Source organism: Fonsecaea erecta, assembly GCF_001651985.1.
Source record: "Fonsecaea erecta strain CBS 125763 chromosome Unknown Scaff13, whole genome shotgun sequence".
Classification (NCBI taxonomy): Eukaryota; Fungi; Ascomycota; class Eurotiomycetes; order Chaetothyriales; family Herpotrichiellaceae; genus Fonsecaea; species Fonsecaea erecta.
The window spans coordinates 1,049,289-1,062,028 of NW_017387256.1; the positions used below are offsets into that span (position 1 = coordinate 1,049,289).

Below are 12,740 nucleotides of genomic sequence, written 5' to 3' on the forward strand. Positions count from 1 at the left end.
AGGGATCATAACTGAACGATCCTGCACTGCCAAAGAAAGAAAGAAACACATGCCTATCTGACTCGATGCGGACCTGGTGGTGCTGGTGCCTGTAGAGGTGAAACTTGTTCAGGCTGCTGCCGGTGCCTGCGCCATCCTTGTCTCACGTGTCCTCGTGTTAGCGACGCGCTGTCTTTCTCGACTGCCGTGGAAGCTCACCGCGCTCCTTTCTATAGAATATTAGTCTGTATAATATGACCATCGCCTTCCCCTTCATGGATGCCAGTCTCACCCATCACTCGTCCTTTTGCTCGTTCCATTGCTTCCACAAATCACCTGCGTACAGCTTCGTCCAGCAATTGTATTTGTTTGCCTTGTTCTGATTTGTCAAGCTCGCCTGTGTTCCCCCTTGTCTTTCGTTTTCGTCTCCATTCGAATCTCGCCCGTCATTTCTCGACCACCACGAACGCTATACCCATGGAGCTTCCGCCTCTCCCAGTTCCCATTCTTGACTTCGTCAACTATGTCGACCAAAAGCCCAAAAACCAAATTGGGGTTGCTGAAGCGGTGGAACCCTTCAAGACCTACGAAAGTAGACTGAGAGAAATTTACGCCCAACAACCTGATCACCAAGCTGCACTCGCAAACCACCTGGTACCTGTCTTCAAGGGTGCTCCTGCCACTATTCGAGCAAGAGACCTCACAAAGGAGTCTGATGCTGATAAAGACAAATATCTCCTGGCACTCCCTCAAGAGGCTCGCAGAAGCGACGGCTCACCTGCCACCACGCAAACCCTGAAAGACTTCAGGACCAACTTCAACCTTTTCTCCGAGTCATCGCTGGTGGATCTAGACTGGAACAATGTGGTATGCGCAGGAAGTGCTGTGGTCACCTCTTTGCTACCCGTTGACGCTCCTCACAACGAGTCCAAGGTAAACCCACCATCACAGATCTTGCTGGTCACATTCTAACAGGCGTATGGCGTGCTCTTCGAGCCTACTACCATGAGAAGCTCGCACCTGCTTCCGATGTCGATCTATTCCTTTATGGTTTGAACGAGGAACAAGCGATCGAGAAAATCAGACAAATCGAGACCAAGATCCGGGATAGCATCCTAACCGAGACGACCACCATTGTAAGGCACCGGGAATACACATTTTCCACATCCTCGAGTGTTTTCGAGGGCTCAGTGATTTCAAACATGTCGGGTACTAACCAGAAGACAGCGCACCAAGAATGCCATCACCATTGTGTCGGCATACCCCACCCGCCATGTTCAGATTGTGCTCCGCTTGTATAAGAGCATTTCTGAGATCCTCACCGGTTTCGACGTGGATTGCTCCTGTGTAGCCTACGACGGTCAGCAGGTGTGGGCGTCTCCAAGAGCTCTCGCGGCCTTCATGACCCAGGTGAACACGATCGATCTCACAAGACGATCTCCGTCCTATGAAAATCGGCTGTCCAAATACTCTCACCGTGGCTTCGAGGTGGTATTCCCAGGTATTGATCGGACTCGAATCGACCCAACCATCTTCGAGAGATCTTTCTCAAGGGTACAAGGTCTGGCGAGATTGCTGGTCCTCGAAAAGCTGCCACATCCCACCGACAGAGAAAACTACCTCGCAAAACGTCGAGCGGAACGGGGCCGGCCTCCGTTGCCTTGGAACGCTCACTCTCGCCATGAACTCCCAGGAAATGTCAAAGATGCCCAGCCAGATGACGTGGCTGAATGGGTGGAAGAGGACGAAGTTTCGAATTACCACACAGTCTCTATTCCCTATGGCCCCAGATACAATGCCAAACGAGTTGAGAAGCTTCTGTTCACCAAGGATTTGCTCCTCAATGCCGAATGGAATAAACCCAAGGACAGAGAGACCAAATTGCATCGGCATCCAGCCTTTTTTGGATCTGTCAACGATATCCTTCATGACTGCTGCGGATATTGCCCTGAGCCAACAACCGACGCAGACTTCGCCGCGCGTGAGGAGGAAGGCAAGATTTACATATCTGGCGATGTCACGTTCCTCAAAGATGACCCAGGCAGACAGGCCATCGGCAGCTTCAATCCTATCACCGACACCGACTGGACGGAAATGGCATATATTGGCAATACCACGAGGTTGTGTCAAGCAATAGTCGACCTTGATCTGGATGCCGTTAGAGACTGGTTCTCTGCATCAGAAGCTGTTGATGTCAATCGTCGAGATCCTGCCGGTCGCACACCTCTACATCTCGCAGTCATGTGTTCAACCCCTGAAATTGTCCAGTGTTTGATTGAACATGGCGCTCGTCTCGTTGCCAGGTTATATAACGGTATGACCGCCTTGCATCTTGCTGCCCACCGTGGCGAGGCCCAGATGATCAAGGACATCCTCGACAAGAGCGACGTGAATGAGGAGCAGGAAGCACTCAAAGAAGACGCGCGAAAAGAGGCCCGAAGGAAGGCTGCCAACACTTCGCAATCAGCTGACGTTGATATGAAGGGCCTCAGCGACAGCGACTCGAGTGACTCCGAAGACTTCGAGGACGAAGGCGAGGGTGAAGACGAAGACGAAGAAGATGCCATGACTGAAGGGTCCTTTGTGAAAGTGGACCGTGTCACCGAAGCCCAAGACGCCGAAGATAAAGAGGGACCAGATGTCTACGATGTCGATGTTCTCGCTTGGGATAGTCCTCTCTCGCCTCTCCACCTAGCGATCTTGGGCGGGCACATGGACGCGGTGAAAGTTCTCGTTGACACTTACGGCGCCGACGTCCTGCTTCCCGTAAAGATCATGGATGAATACAACCGAAAGCACGCAAAAGCTGCCATACTGACCATCAGTCTGGCGTTAGAGCTCCCTTTACAGCTGGCCAATGAAACAGTCAAAGGTCTGCTTGCCCTCGGGGCGTCATGCACACAGGCGTAAGTCTCCCATTCTGTCTTACGTTCCAATTCTCTGTATATGCTAACAGAAATTTGCAGCGATATGAACCACATCTCAGCACTTCACTATGTGGTCAACAGTGCGAAGACTTTGATATTGCAGACTATGCACTCTGCTGAACCATCAAACTTTGCTAGCGCCGTCAACTTCATCTCTATGTCTGGGTACTGGACCCAACCAACCGTCGATACACCCCTATTGACGGCCATCCGCACTGGCAAAATGGAACTTGTCGAGGATCTGGTAGGTATGGGAGCCAAAACCTACATCGACTTCGAAGCCTTTGCGCAAGCATACAAACGCAGTTTCAATCACGGCTCGAATGATCCGGTAGAGGTCAAGAAGCTTTTCCAGAAATGTGTCGAACAGCCCGTAATTCTCGCTCTCAAGCACGAATTGGCCGAATTTGTTACTCAGCTCATCGAGAAGGGTGAAGACGTCAATACATTAAGTCCTACTGCGTATCAATTTCTCCAACACCCAACTCGCTCCGGGGTTCCGTCACCGATGGCATTGTTGGATCTAGTTCGAGATCGCATCTCGTCACTTGAAGATTTCCTATCTCCAAAAGCTCAGGAGCTGGAGCAGCCAGCTGCACTGAGGGACGATGATGAATACCTTCGCGGCCTCGACGAAGGCTCATATTCTCATTGGACTGCTCTCCATGACCTGCAGGATGCAAAGTGGATCCACCAATCTCAAATGAGACTGTACAAGAAAGAACTTGAAGCCAAAAAGAGAAGCTCAGAGATTGGCAAGGAGGAGAAGGATGCCGCTATCAAGGTCACCATCGCGAAGCTGCGTGGTCTTGAATCCAAGCTTAACGAGAAGGGCGCCAAAACATTTTCCGACCTGTATCCGAAGGCAACTGGCGAGGAAAACACAGAGCAACCTCGCAGACACTATTTCGGATCGAACAGTTTCAACAATGATCCGTATGAAACGAAGATATCTTTCCAAGTGCCTGATCTGACTCCGGAGAAGAAGGTCAAATATATTCAGTTGTTCGAAGCTGTGTGGCAGGGCAACTCTGAGACAGTCAAATCACTCTGTCTCACAGACCCTAACCCACTGCAAGTGGCGATCATGGATCTTCGCGGATTCACTCCTTTCTCTATTGCGGCTTTCCGGGGTCATTACGAGCTGGCGCAGTTGATTGTCGAGATTGCTAAGATCCAGTATCAACCGATCGATGATTCAAAAAGATACCACTACGTGCTCGGGACCGGCGACGATTTCGATGGAGACAGCGACTGCAGCGAAGAAAGTGAAGGGAGAGAGCACACTTCTCGTGTGAGAGTAGTCGCCGAACTTGTTGATGAGACCTTCACCATCAACGACATTGCTGCGGTGGCCAACAATGTCAAGTCGAGAGTCTCGCCGGCCACTATGACCTCCTGGCCTTGCCAGATCGTGCGAGCCCTCGAGAATGCCTCTGATGAGCGACAAGTCCGGCAGGTCTTTGGAGGCATCCATACCCAAAACGTCTATATCGACGACAACTCAAAACAATCCTGGGTATGGTTCCATTCAGCGTTCAATTTAACCAGCCAGATGAACCGTTCCTCCCTGGTGCGATATGCCATTTACGTCAACAACATGGCGCTTTTGAGATTCATCATCAGAATCGGCAACGCTCTCGCAGACCAGAAAGATGAACACGAATTGCACGTGATGGCCATCTCTGGACACGATTTTGACCTTGCAGTTCGGCTTGGTCGGGTTGAGATGATCGGCGAAATGATCAGGTCCACCGGATTTGGATTCCCTCTTCAGAAAATGTTCCAGAGATCAGGCATTCAGCTCGACGAGAAGCCCAAGTACTACCAGGGTCTCAGCGTTTATGGCAAAAAGCGTGAGGATTGGGCAGAAGCAGGTCGTAAAGGGTTTCGCATCAGACACCTCGACTCGGATGTGGGCGTTCCTCTGCTAGCCGCCACAGTGGCGGGCAACTTGAAAACTACGGAATACTACACCTCAGACGCGCCCTTGCGCCACTACCTCGAGTTTGCCGAGACCTTCAAGGAGGACAAACGCATAAAGGCATTGAGTAAGACAAAAGTCGGTATCCGAGGGACTCTGGATGCATGGCTGTCGACACGGAATAACCTCGCACTGCACATCGGTGTCTTATCACCTCCCAAGAAAGACGGAACCCAGCCATGCTTTGACTTCCTGCTGGAGAAGATGCCCCATGCACTCGAAGTCCGCTCTACCGACGGGACAACACCGCTCCAGCTGGCCTTCGAAGTCGGAAGATACTATGCCGCGAAGAAATTGATCGCAGCAGGCGCAAGTCAAGTCACTAAAGACAACGGAGGACGCAACATCCTCCATACTATCCTCGACACCATCCCCGCTGATAAGCCTGCCTTACTCAAATCAGTCCTAAAAATGCTGGACGAGAATGTCGTGGCGCCGTTGCTCTACGAGCGATGTAGCAGCGTTGGGTCCACGGGCAATACGCCTTTGGCGGTGTTCCTTGGTCACATCAGCGCCAGTGCAGGATGGGAAGAAGGTCTCCAGCTTATCCTGTCTCTCTCGGGCGGGAAAGACCTCGAAAAGATGAACGGGGCGGGAGACTACCCATTGCATTCAGTCGTGCGACAAGGTCACCAGGAACTGGTAAAATTCATTGCAGAGTACCGACCAGGATTATTGTACTGGGAAAACGCCACAGGAATGACTGTTGTCGATGTTGTGACTACGTCGTATCTGCAACATCAGATCGCCAATCCACCAACACTCGATCATACCCCGGACCGAAGCATCCAATATATCCCTGCACATGAATTTCTGGATGGTCCCAAGTCCGGTTCGAGTAAGGGGGAAATCCCAGATGCTGCGGGACGTAGCAGCGAGTGGCGTATGTACCACCTCATCAACTCTCTTGTCGCCAAATATCCAGCGAAGCGTAAATTGGTGGCACTGCATGATGCCAACGAGGTGGCGAAGCGCCTGGCACTGCAGCAGCAGCACGAACAGAAGGAGGAGAAACGTCGCCGTGAAAGACTTTCTATGAACGCCCAAAATTGGAAGTATCGGGAATTCATCCTGGAAACCGACGCAGCTGGCAACGTGCCAGACGAAGTGGCGCACTATCTGCCTAGAGCGAAGGACTTCACAAAGTGGGACGAGATGGTTTGGAGAAAGGTGGAAGCGAAAGAGACGACAGGTGAGGACGGTCAAGACATAGAGAGGGAATATCGGCGCCGTGGTAGTGACGCGAGCGTCCTTGATTGATGATATGCCAGGAAAAAGAAAGCCTTGTTACTGTGGCCATGCTGCGCGAGCATCTCACGGGCACATGATCAAATCAACGATGGGTTGTGTATCGATCGGGTTCGAGAGATAATCAGAGACAATGGAAGTGTCGCTGTTTATGGGATAAGGCGATGGAATTGCCAGAGGTTGGCAGCCGTGGTGGGAGGTCGAGTTGAATATACATTGATGTACCTCGTACCTTTTATGCACTCAATGTCCATAGATAGAGATGCGGACAGTGCCTGAAGATAGATTCGAAGCGGGTTTATGAGTCTTGCTTGTCTTTCTAACGAGGGTAGCTTGCATCAGCCCTCAATGTCTTTTGTCTTGGTCATCTTCCCTTCTTCCCACCTCCACCTGCCTTTCCCTTCCCCTTCCCACCACCGCCACCGCTACCCTTCCCTCCTCCGCTACCACCGCCTCCCAACCCCCCTCCCAGCCCTCCACTCTGGACAATCCGACAGCCCTTGACCGGCAAGGCCCCGACGATTTCTTCCACCCTCCACTCCTTCAACAAGTCCAGCTCGCGGCGCCAGACCCGCTCCCTTGCATGGTTCTGATCGTCGACGACCTTAGGACCCCGGGCGCCCAGCGAGGTCCGGAAGCCCACGACCTCGCGGACCACTTTGCCCTTCTTGACGTTGCCGGGCTGCAGCTTGATCTTGTACTTCTGGCGGGCCAAGGCGGTCCACGGCGCCACGACGGGGATGGCGGCGAGGAGCTCGTCGCCCGGTTCCGGCAGGGGGACGAGCCGGTCGATGTCCAAGAGTTCGCGCCGCTCCTGTTCCAATTGCTCCCTGCTCAATTCGTCGTCCTCGTCTAGGTCGGGCTCCCCTTCTCCGCCATTGGCACCGCTGCCACCGGCCGCCCTTTCGAGCCTCTCGCGACGGAGACGCTCCTTCTCCGCCGCCTTGGCATGTTGTGCCCGCCGTCGTTCTTTGTCTGCCTGAGCCTTGGCTTCGCGGGCAGCCTTTTCTGATTCGGCTGTTTCTTTGCGTTCTTGTGCGCGGTTGGACCCGAGGAGCTGCATGGCTAGAGCACGGTCCTCTTCGTCTTGGTCGGCGTATTTCTTTTGGGCGCGTTTGAGCTTGGTACGTTTTCCTCGAGCAAGCTGCGCTGGTCTAGACTTCGCCATGGGTTGTGACGAGGAAGCCGGCGTCGATGCCCGCGTAGATGGCTGCGTCGACGCTGGGGTGTCCTCGTCGGACTCTTCTCCGTGCGAGACCTCGTCTGAGGGCGGCTCTTTTGTCTCGTCTTCAATCCCGATCGAGGGCGCATCAAAATCATCCCTCTTTGCATCTTTGTGGGATTGAGCAGGGTTCACCTGCAAAGGGTTCGACCTTTCTTCCTCTGCCTCCGAAGCGTCCGTGGAGTTACGGTCATCACTGTCAACATCAGCCTGCCCTGACTGATCGGGCACCTCATTAAATGGTCCTCCACGGTCATCCTCTTCTTTTTCTTCCACAGCAGCATCGGCAGCATCTTCAACATCCGGTACTGCTTGTTGTTGATCTGGACCCGTGTCTTCTGAAATGCCTTCTTCCTCAATAGCAAAGCCCCTTACATCGTTAGCTAAGGCTTCAGCCTCCCCTGGAAGCATGCTCTCCGTCCGTTCTATCCGATGCTTGCCATGGTTGACTCGGCTCTCTTCGCTGATCAGCCACAGGACCCCAAACCCAAGAAGTAACTGACTCGGCGCTAATTGATTTTTGTGTCCTCGGATGATGAACCCGCCTGTAGTGAGATACTCACCAGTTGGGGCCGTCTTGCTCACTTGGTCTGCATTGACCCACCAGGCCCCCATCAACGCCTTCGAGTCCCATGCACTGCTCGTGCAGACGGTCAATGTACCGGCTTGAGAAAGGGTAGAAGGAGGAATTGGTGCATCCGGCGTTCGCGGATTGTTCTTCACAATCACGCTTGACGCTCCTTGCAAGTCGGCGTGTACGTAAACGTCGCCCTTCTTCAGGTATCTCCTGTAGAGAAGCTCGTTCTGTTGGGCATCTTTGCCTCCAATAACAAGATATCCGTCACTGGAGATGAAGTATAAGAACTTTTCGAACCAGAACTGTTTCCGTGCCGGCCTCAAGACAGCCTTCTCTTGCTTCAAGCCCTTCTTGAGATCTGCGTCTATCTTCTGCTCAGCAGACTTGAGGGCCTTTGCGGATGCTTCCACGGTCTTTTTTTCCTTGACTGCTGCAGACTTTTTCTGGTCATAGTACTGGCGTGCGTTTGCCCAAGGAGAGAGTGCAAGGTCAATATCAATAGCCAATCGTTTGTCCATTGAAGGTAGGCCTTTAACTCGAGTCTCCTCAGCTTCCTCGTCAGAGTCAACCTCTTCGTCAGTTTCATCTCCCTCGTCACTCTCGTAGCCTTCATCGAAGCCGGGTTCGTCAAGCAGAAGAGTCACAGTATTCTCCTCCAGCTTGAGGGGTAGCTTGACCATCTGAGCCACAACATTACCTCTTTTCTGTTCGTTCTCGATCAACTTCCCAATATCTACCCAGTCCATGCCTTGTGCGATCAGACCATTGACTGCAGCACACGCTTCCTCTACGCGGTGAGTGTTCGCCTCGATGGCTTGCGCCTTTCGGACATGCAATTCCTGCACCTGTTGAAGGCCCATCAACCTCTTTTCGTGCTCGTCTTTCGCAATTTGCAATTTTCGTTTCGCGAGTTCTTCCCTCTCCGTCAATCGAGATTCCAGCTTCTGAGATTCGATGGACGAATAGAACTCGTCAACCGTACGATTGAAGCCGTCGAACTCGAGAATGTGGATGCCGGGCCTGTTCCCAAACTGGCTCGGCCGAAATGGATGGAAATCATCATAGAGTATGGAGTCCCTCATCACTTCTTGTGCGCCTGAAGACTCCGCCTCGCGTGATGGGGGAGATTTCTGCTTTGCAATAATGTAACCTTTCGATTGTCCAGTTCCCAGTGACTTGAAAATTTGATCTGCGATCTCCAATGCTTTCATGACTGAGCGCAGAGACTGCGGGTCTCCCAACACATCTTCCGCTTTCAATGTCGCGTCGACGCCAGCTTCTTTAAAAGCATGCTCAAGCAGGTGGTGAGGAAACTCCGTGAAGCCGGCACTCAAAGCTTTAGCTACGTCGTCAATGCCCTTTGCTCGTTTCGCTTTCTTACCACCCACCTCTTTTGCAATCTTCGAGCGGTCAACCGCCTTCTGAAGAACGTTCCTGACTCTTTCTTCCGATATGGGAGGCACGCCGTTGAAATTCTGTTTCGGCTCGAGGATGTACTTCCCGCCCAATTTGATATCCACATCCGCGTCTCCTTCATTGACCTGCCGTTGAAGCGCGAGAACATTGAGATCCGCATCGGTGACGACGATATTTCCCGCAGCAAAGAATTCTAAGAACAAGCGGTACAGTCCGTTGCTGAAGGAAATTTCTATGACTCGGTCGGTGCCCACCTGATCGACCCCGGTGACACGTTTGCTTTTGAGATAATGGCGTAGTCTGCTAACAAAGGCGGACGGCTGAGTGGCTGCGGTTCGCGAGAATGAGGTCAAGTGGCAGCGAAAGCCCGAGTCTAGGAGAAGTTGCTCCCGTTTCCCGGGTTTGGCGAACTTGAACAGGAAAATTCGACTGGAAAGATCGTAGACGTTTGAGAGACGGAGCCCAGTGAGGGAATTGGACAATTCATTCGCAATGACCTACAATATACAGTAACGGAGTCAGTCGCTGCTTACCGGCGCATGCGGGGCACGGGAATAGACAGCAGACCTTGACATCGAGTGATGAGAAGCGTTGTTTCATGATGGCGAGCCTCTGGAGTCGTCTAAGGGAAAATATAATGAAGGACAAGAGGCTCAACACAAGACACGACGTAGCACCCGGGGACAATTGACCGGATGACTCTTTGAATGGAAATATTTCAGCGACTCAAATGACGTCGATTTACATTGGTGCTCTCATTGCGGGCAAGGCTTCATGAGCCCTCAAAAAAAAGGCTACCATTCCCGCCAAAGCTGTGGGACACGACCACCAGGTTCCCAGATCATGACTTTTCTGGTCATAAATGCTCGTTGGCCCCTTTCCACTCATAACGCCAGGCGAGAACATCTCTGTTGTCCCATGTCTGGTGCAGGCTATCACTGTGACTGCAGTCGATCGCCTCCTATTCCACCATCCATCGAAAAATTATAGGTTTCTCCGTACGAACTCCATTCCTTGCTTCTTTCCGAATTCCCAAAGATTTTGTATCCCTTGTTCACTGAGGTCGATGTTCTTCATATTGGGCGCATCCTGTGCAGGAGCTTTTGACACTCTGGATGCCACCATCACGGGGTCTGTCTCCAATACTATGCCATCGTCGACAATCTCATCGATAGCCAGAGTGACCAGGTCGTAGTTCTCCATGATTGTGCGCTTGTCGGTCGAGTTTCTATAGGAAGCCTTTGTCAGTTGCTGTGGCCAGGAGTAAGGTTTGCTGGCCGTACTTTAATAATATACTCAACGTGTCCCTCAGGGCCAATACGACGTTATACAACAGAATCTCATTCTCCTCAGCGCCACCCACCACGTACAGCATAACGTCGCTCTCCATCTTGAACACCACGACCTTATTGTCGTAGAGGATCACGTCGGAGGTCTGCTTTGAAGTCTTCTCCAGTAGTCCCTTTTCAAAGGCCTTCTGTTCTTTCAGGTGAGGATATGGCTGAGGTTGCGGAGGATGTTGTTGCACGGCTGCAGCGTGTGGAGGATTGTAGTATTTGGCAAACAGTCTGGAGGAATCTGGGGAGGAGTCGGTGCATAGTATGAGGATGGCAACGACGCTGTGGAGGGACATGCTGGGTGCCATGACGGGCGATTGTCCTCTTACGAGGGGATGACAGTTGTAACCCTTGGAACGAGGAGCTTTGGCAGCAACGTCGAGAAATAGACAGTCTGGGTGTTCCAATTAATTGAACTGGCCTCAACTGCGCTGAAGCGGCGGAATCAACACGGACTGCAGGTGCATCTCAAGAAAAAGGTGAATGACCGTATTATATGGAACGGTGAACTACAAAGCCCTCCTGCGCAGCACAAATCAGCCTTGCCCTAAAAAGACAATTTCCAGTCCACATGCTTTCAAGGTCATATCCCAACAAGACCACAAGCTCCCGAACAAACAGACCGTGAGGTGGCCAAGTATAAATTCGCACTCATTATGGGCAAATCCTCAAAGGACAAGAGAGACGCGTACTACCGCCTGGCTAAGGAGCAAAATTGGCGTGCCCGGTCTGCCTTCAAACTCATCCAGATCGACGAACAGTTCGACCTGTTTTCATACAGCGAGCCCGAGAAATGCACGAGGGTGGTCGATCTATGCGCCGCCCCGGGCTCGTGGAGCCAGGTTCTCTCGAGGGTGTTGATCAAAGGTGAGAGTTTTGGACGGAGGGCCTGGGTTGAGAAAATGGAAAGACTCCAGCAGGTACAGCCACAAAAGGGGAACAGCATCACTGAGGACACGTCGTCCCTCGACATCAGCCCAGCGAGTCGCGAATTGAAGCCTCGAGCGAACTTCAAGATTGTCGCCATAGACTTGCAACCCATGGCACCGCTCGAAGGCATCACGCAACTCAAAGCCGACATCACCCACCCGTCCACCGTTCCACTCCTGCTCAGAGCCATCGATCCAGACTTTTCCCCTCAGAACACAACCCATCTGATCGACCTGGTAATAAGTGACGGTGCTCCCGACGTCACGGGTCTCCACTCCCTTGACATTTACGTTCAGTCACAACTGCTGTATTCGGCGCTCACGCTCGCCACAAAGGTCCTGCGCCCAGGTGGAAAATTTGTGGCCAAGATCTTCCGCGGTCGAGACGTTGACCTGATTTATGCGCAGTTGAGAATTTTGTTTGAAAAAGTGAGTGTGGCCAAGCCGAGGGCCAGTCGGGCGAGCAGTATCGAGGCATTTGTGGTCTGCGAAGGCTATAAACCGGTCATGGTAAGACGAGAGGATGGAACGGAAGTTCTATGGACCCCAGAACTCGAGGTTGAGGATGGGATGCGACTTCCAGAGCCCGAAGCTGTATCAGAATCTTTATCAACAGCGCAAGAACAAGAGCAAAAACAAGGCTCCCTGTACTCTGTCCTTCAAACCATACACCAAACCGACAACGCTCCTATCTTAGAATCACAGCCATCAATGAGAGACGTGCATACCCAACCGCAAACACAGACGCAAACCCGACACCTCCGCACCGATGGCATCGTCGAACTCCGACTGCCTTCCATCGAAGACGCCGACCCTCGGAGATACATTGCTCCATTCCTGGCCTGCGGCGACCTGTCAGCCTGGGACAGCGACGCGACCTACAAGCTGCCGGAGGGTCATGTGTCGCTGGACCCGGTTCAACCCCCAACAGCCCCTCCCTATAAGTTGGCTATCGAAAAGCGGCGGGTAGAAGGAGGAATGTACGGGAAGACGAAGCACAAATGAACCATCATCAACTGAAGCGACCATACCATGTTATACATTGGGCAGCTCGGTTTCGTGCGTGAAGCGAGCGCAAGCCGCTATGAGCTCGAGGACGCTACATCGGTAGGCTGGACGAT

The 12,740-nt window shown here is 52.4% G+C and overlaps 4 protein-coding genes across 4 annotated transcripts; 2 read left to right on the forward strand and 2 right to left on the reverse strand.

Annotated features, from left to right (window-relative positions):
- Positions 1–456: 456 nt before the first annotated feature.
- AYL99_11271 (hypothetical protein) lies at positions 457–6,150 on the forward strand (the record flags this gene model as incomplete). The annotated part of the gene is made up of 4 exons (XM_018842777.1): positions 457–912; positions 993–1,115; positions 1,207–2,885; positions 2,946–6,150. The coding sequence occupies 4 exons, from the start codon at positions 457–459 to the stop codon at positions 6,148–6,150; spliced, it is 5,463 nt and encodes a 1,820-aa protein (XP_018688190.1).
- A 352-nt stretch (positions 6,151–6,502) lies between these two features.
- Positions 6,503–9,953, reverse strand: AYL99_11272 (translation factor; the record flags this gene model as incomplete). The annotated part of the gene is made up of 2 exons (XM_018842778.1): positions 6,503–9,850; positions 9,921–9,953. 2 exons carry the CDS (start codon positions 9,951–9,953, stop codon positions 6,503–6,505), a joined length of 3,381 nt encoding a protein of 1,126 aa, XP_018688191.1.
- Positions 9,954–10,337: 384 nt separating this feature from the next.
- Positions 10,338–10,998, reverse strand: AYL99_11273 (hypothetical protein; the record flags this gene model as incomplete). Its single annotated transcript, XM_018842779.1, has 2 exons — positions 10,338–10,581; positions 10,637–10,998. 2 exons carry the CDS (start codon positions 10,996–10,998, stop codon positions 10,338–10,340), a joined length of 606 nt encoding a protein of 201 aa, XP_018688192.1.
- A 348-nt stretch (positions 10,999–11,346) lies between these two features.
- Positions 11,347–12,624, forward strand: AYL99_11274 (hypothetical protein; the record flags this gene model as incomplete). The annotated part of the gene is made up of 1 exon (XM_018842780.1): positions 11,347–12,624. The coding sequence occupies one exon, from the start codon at positions 11,347–11,349 to the stop codon at positions 12,622–12,624; it is 1,278 nt and encodes a 425-aa protein (XP_018688193.1).
- Positions 12,625–12,740: the final 116 nt, after the last annotated feature.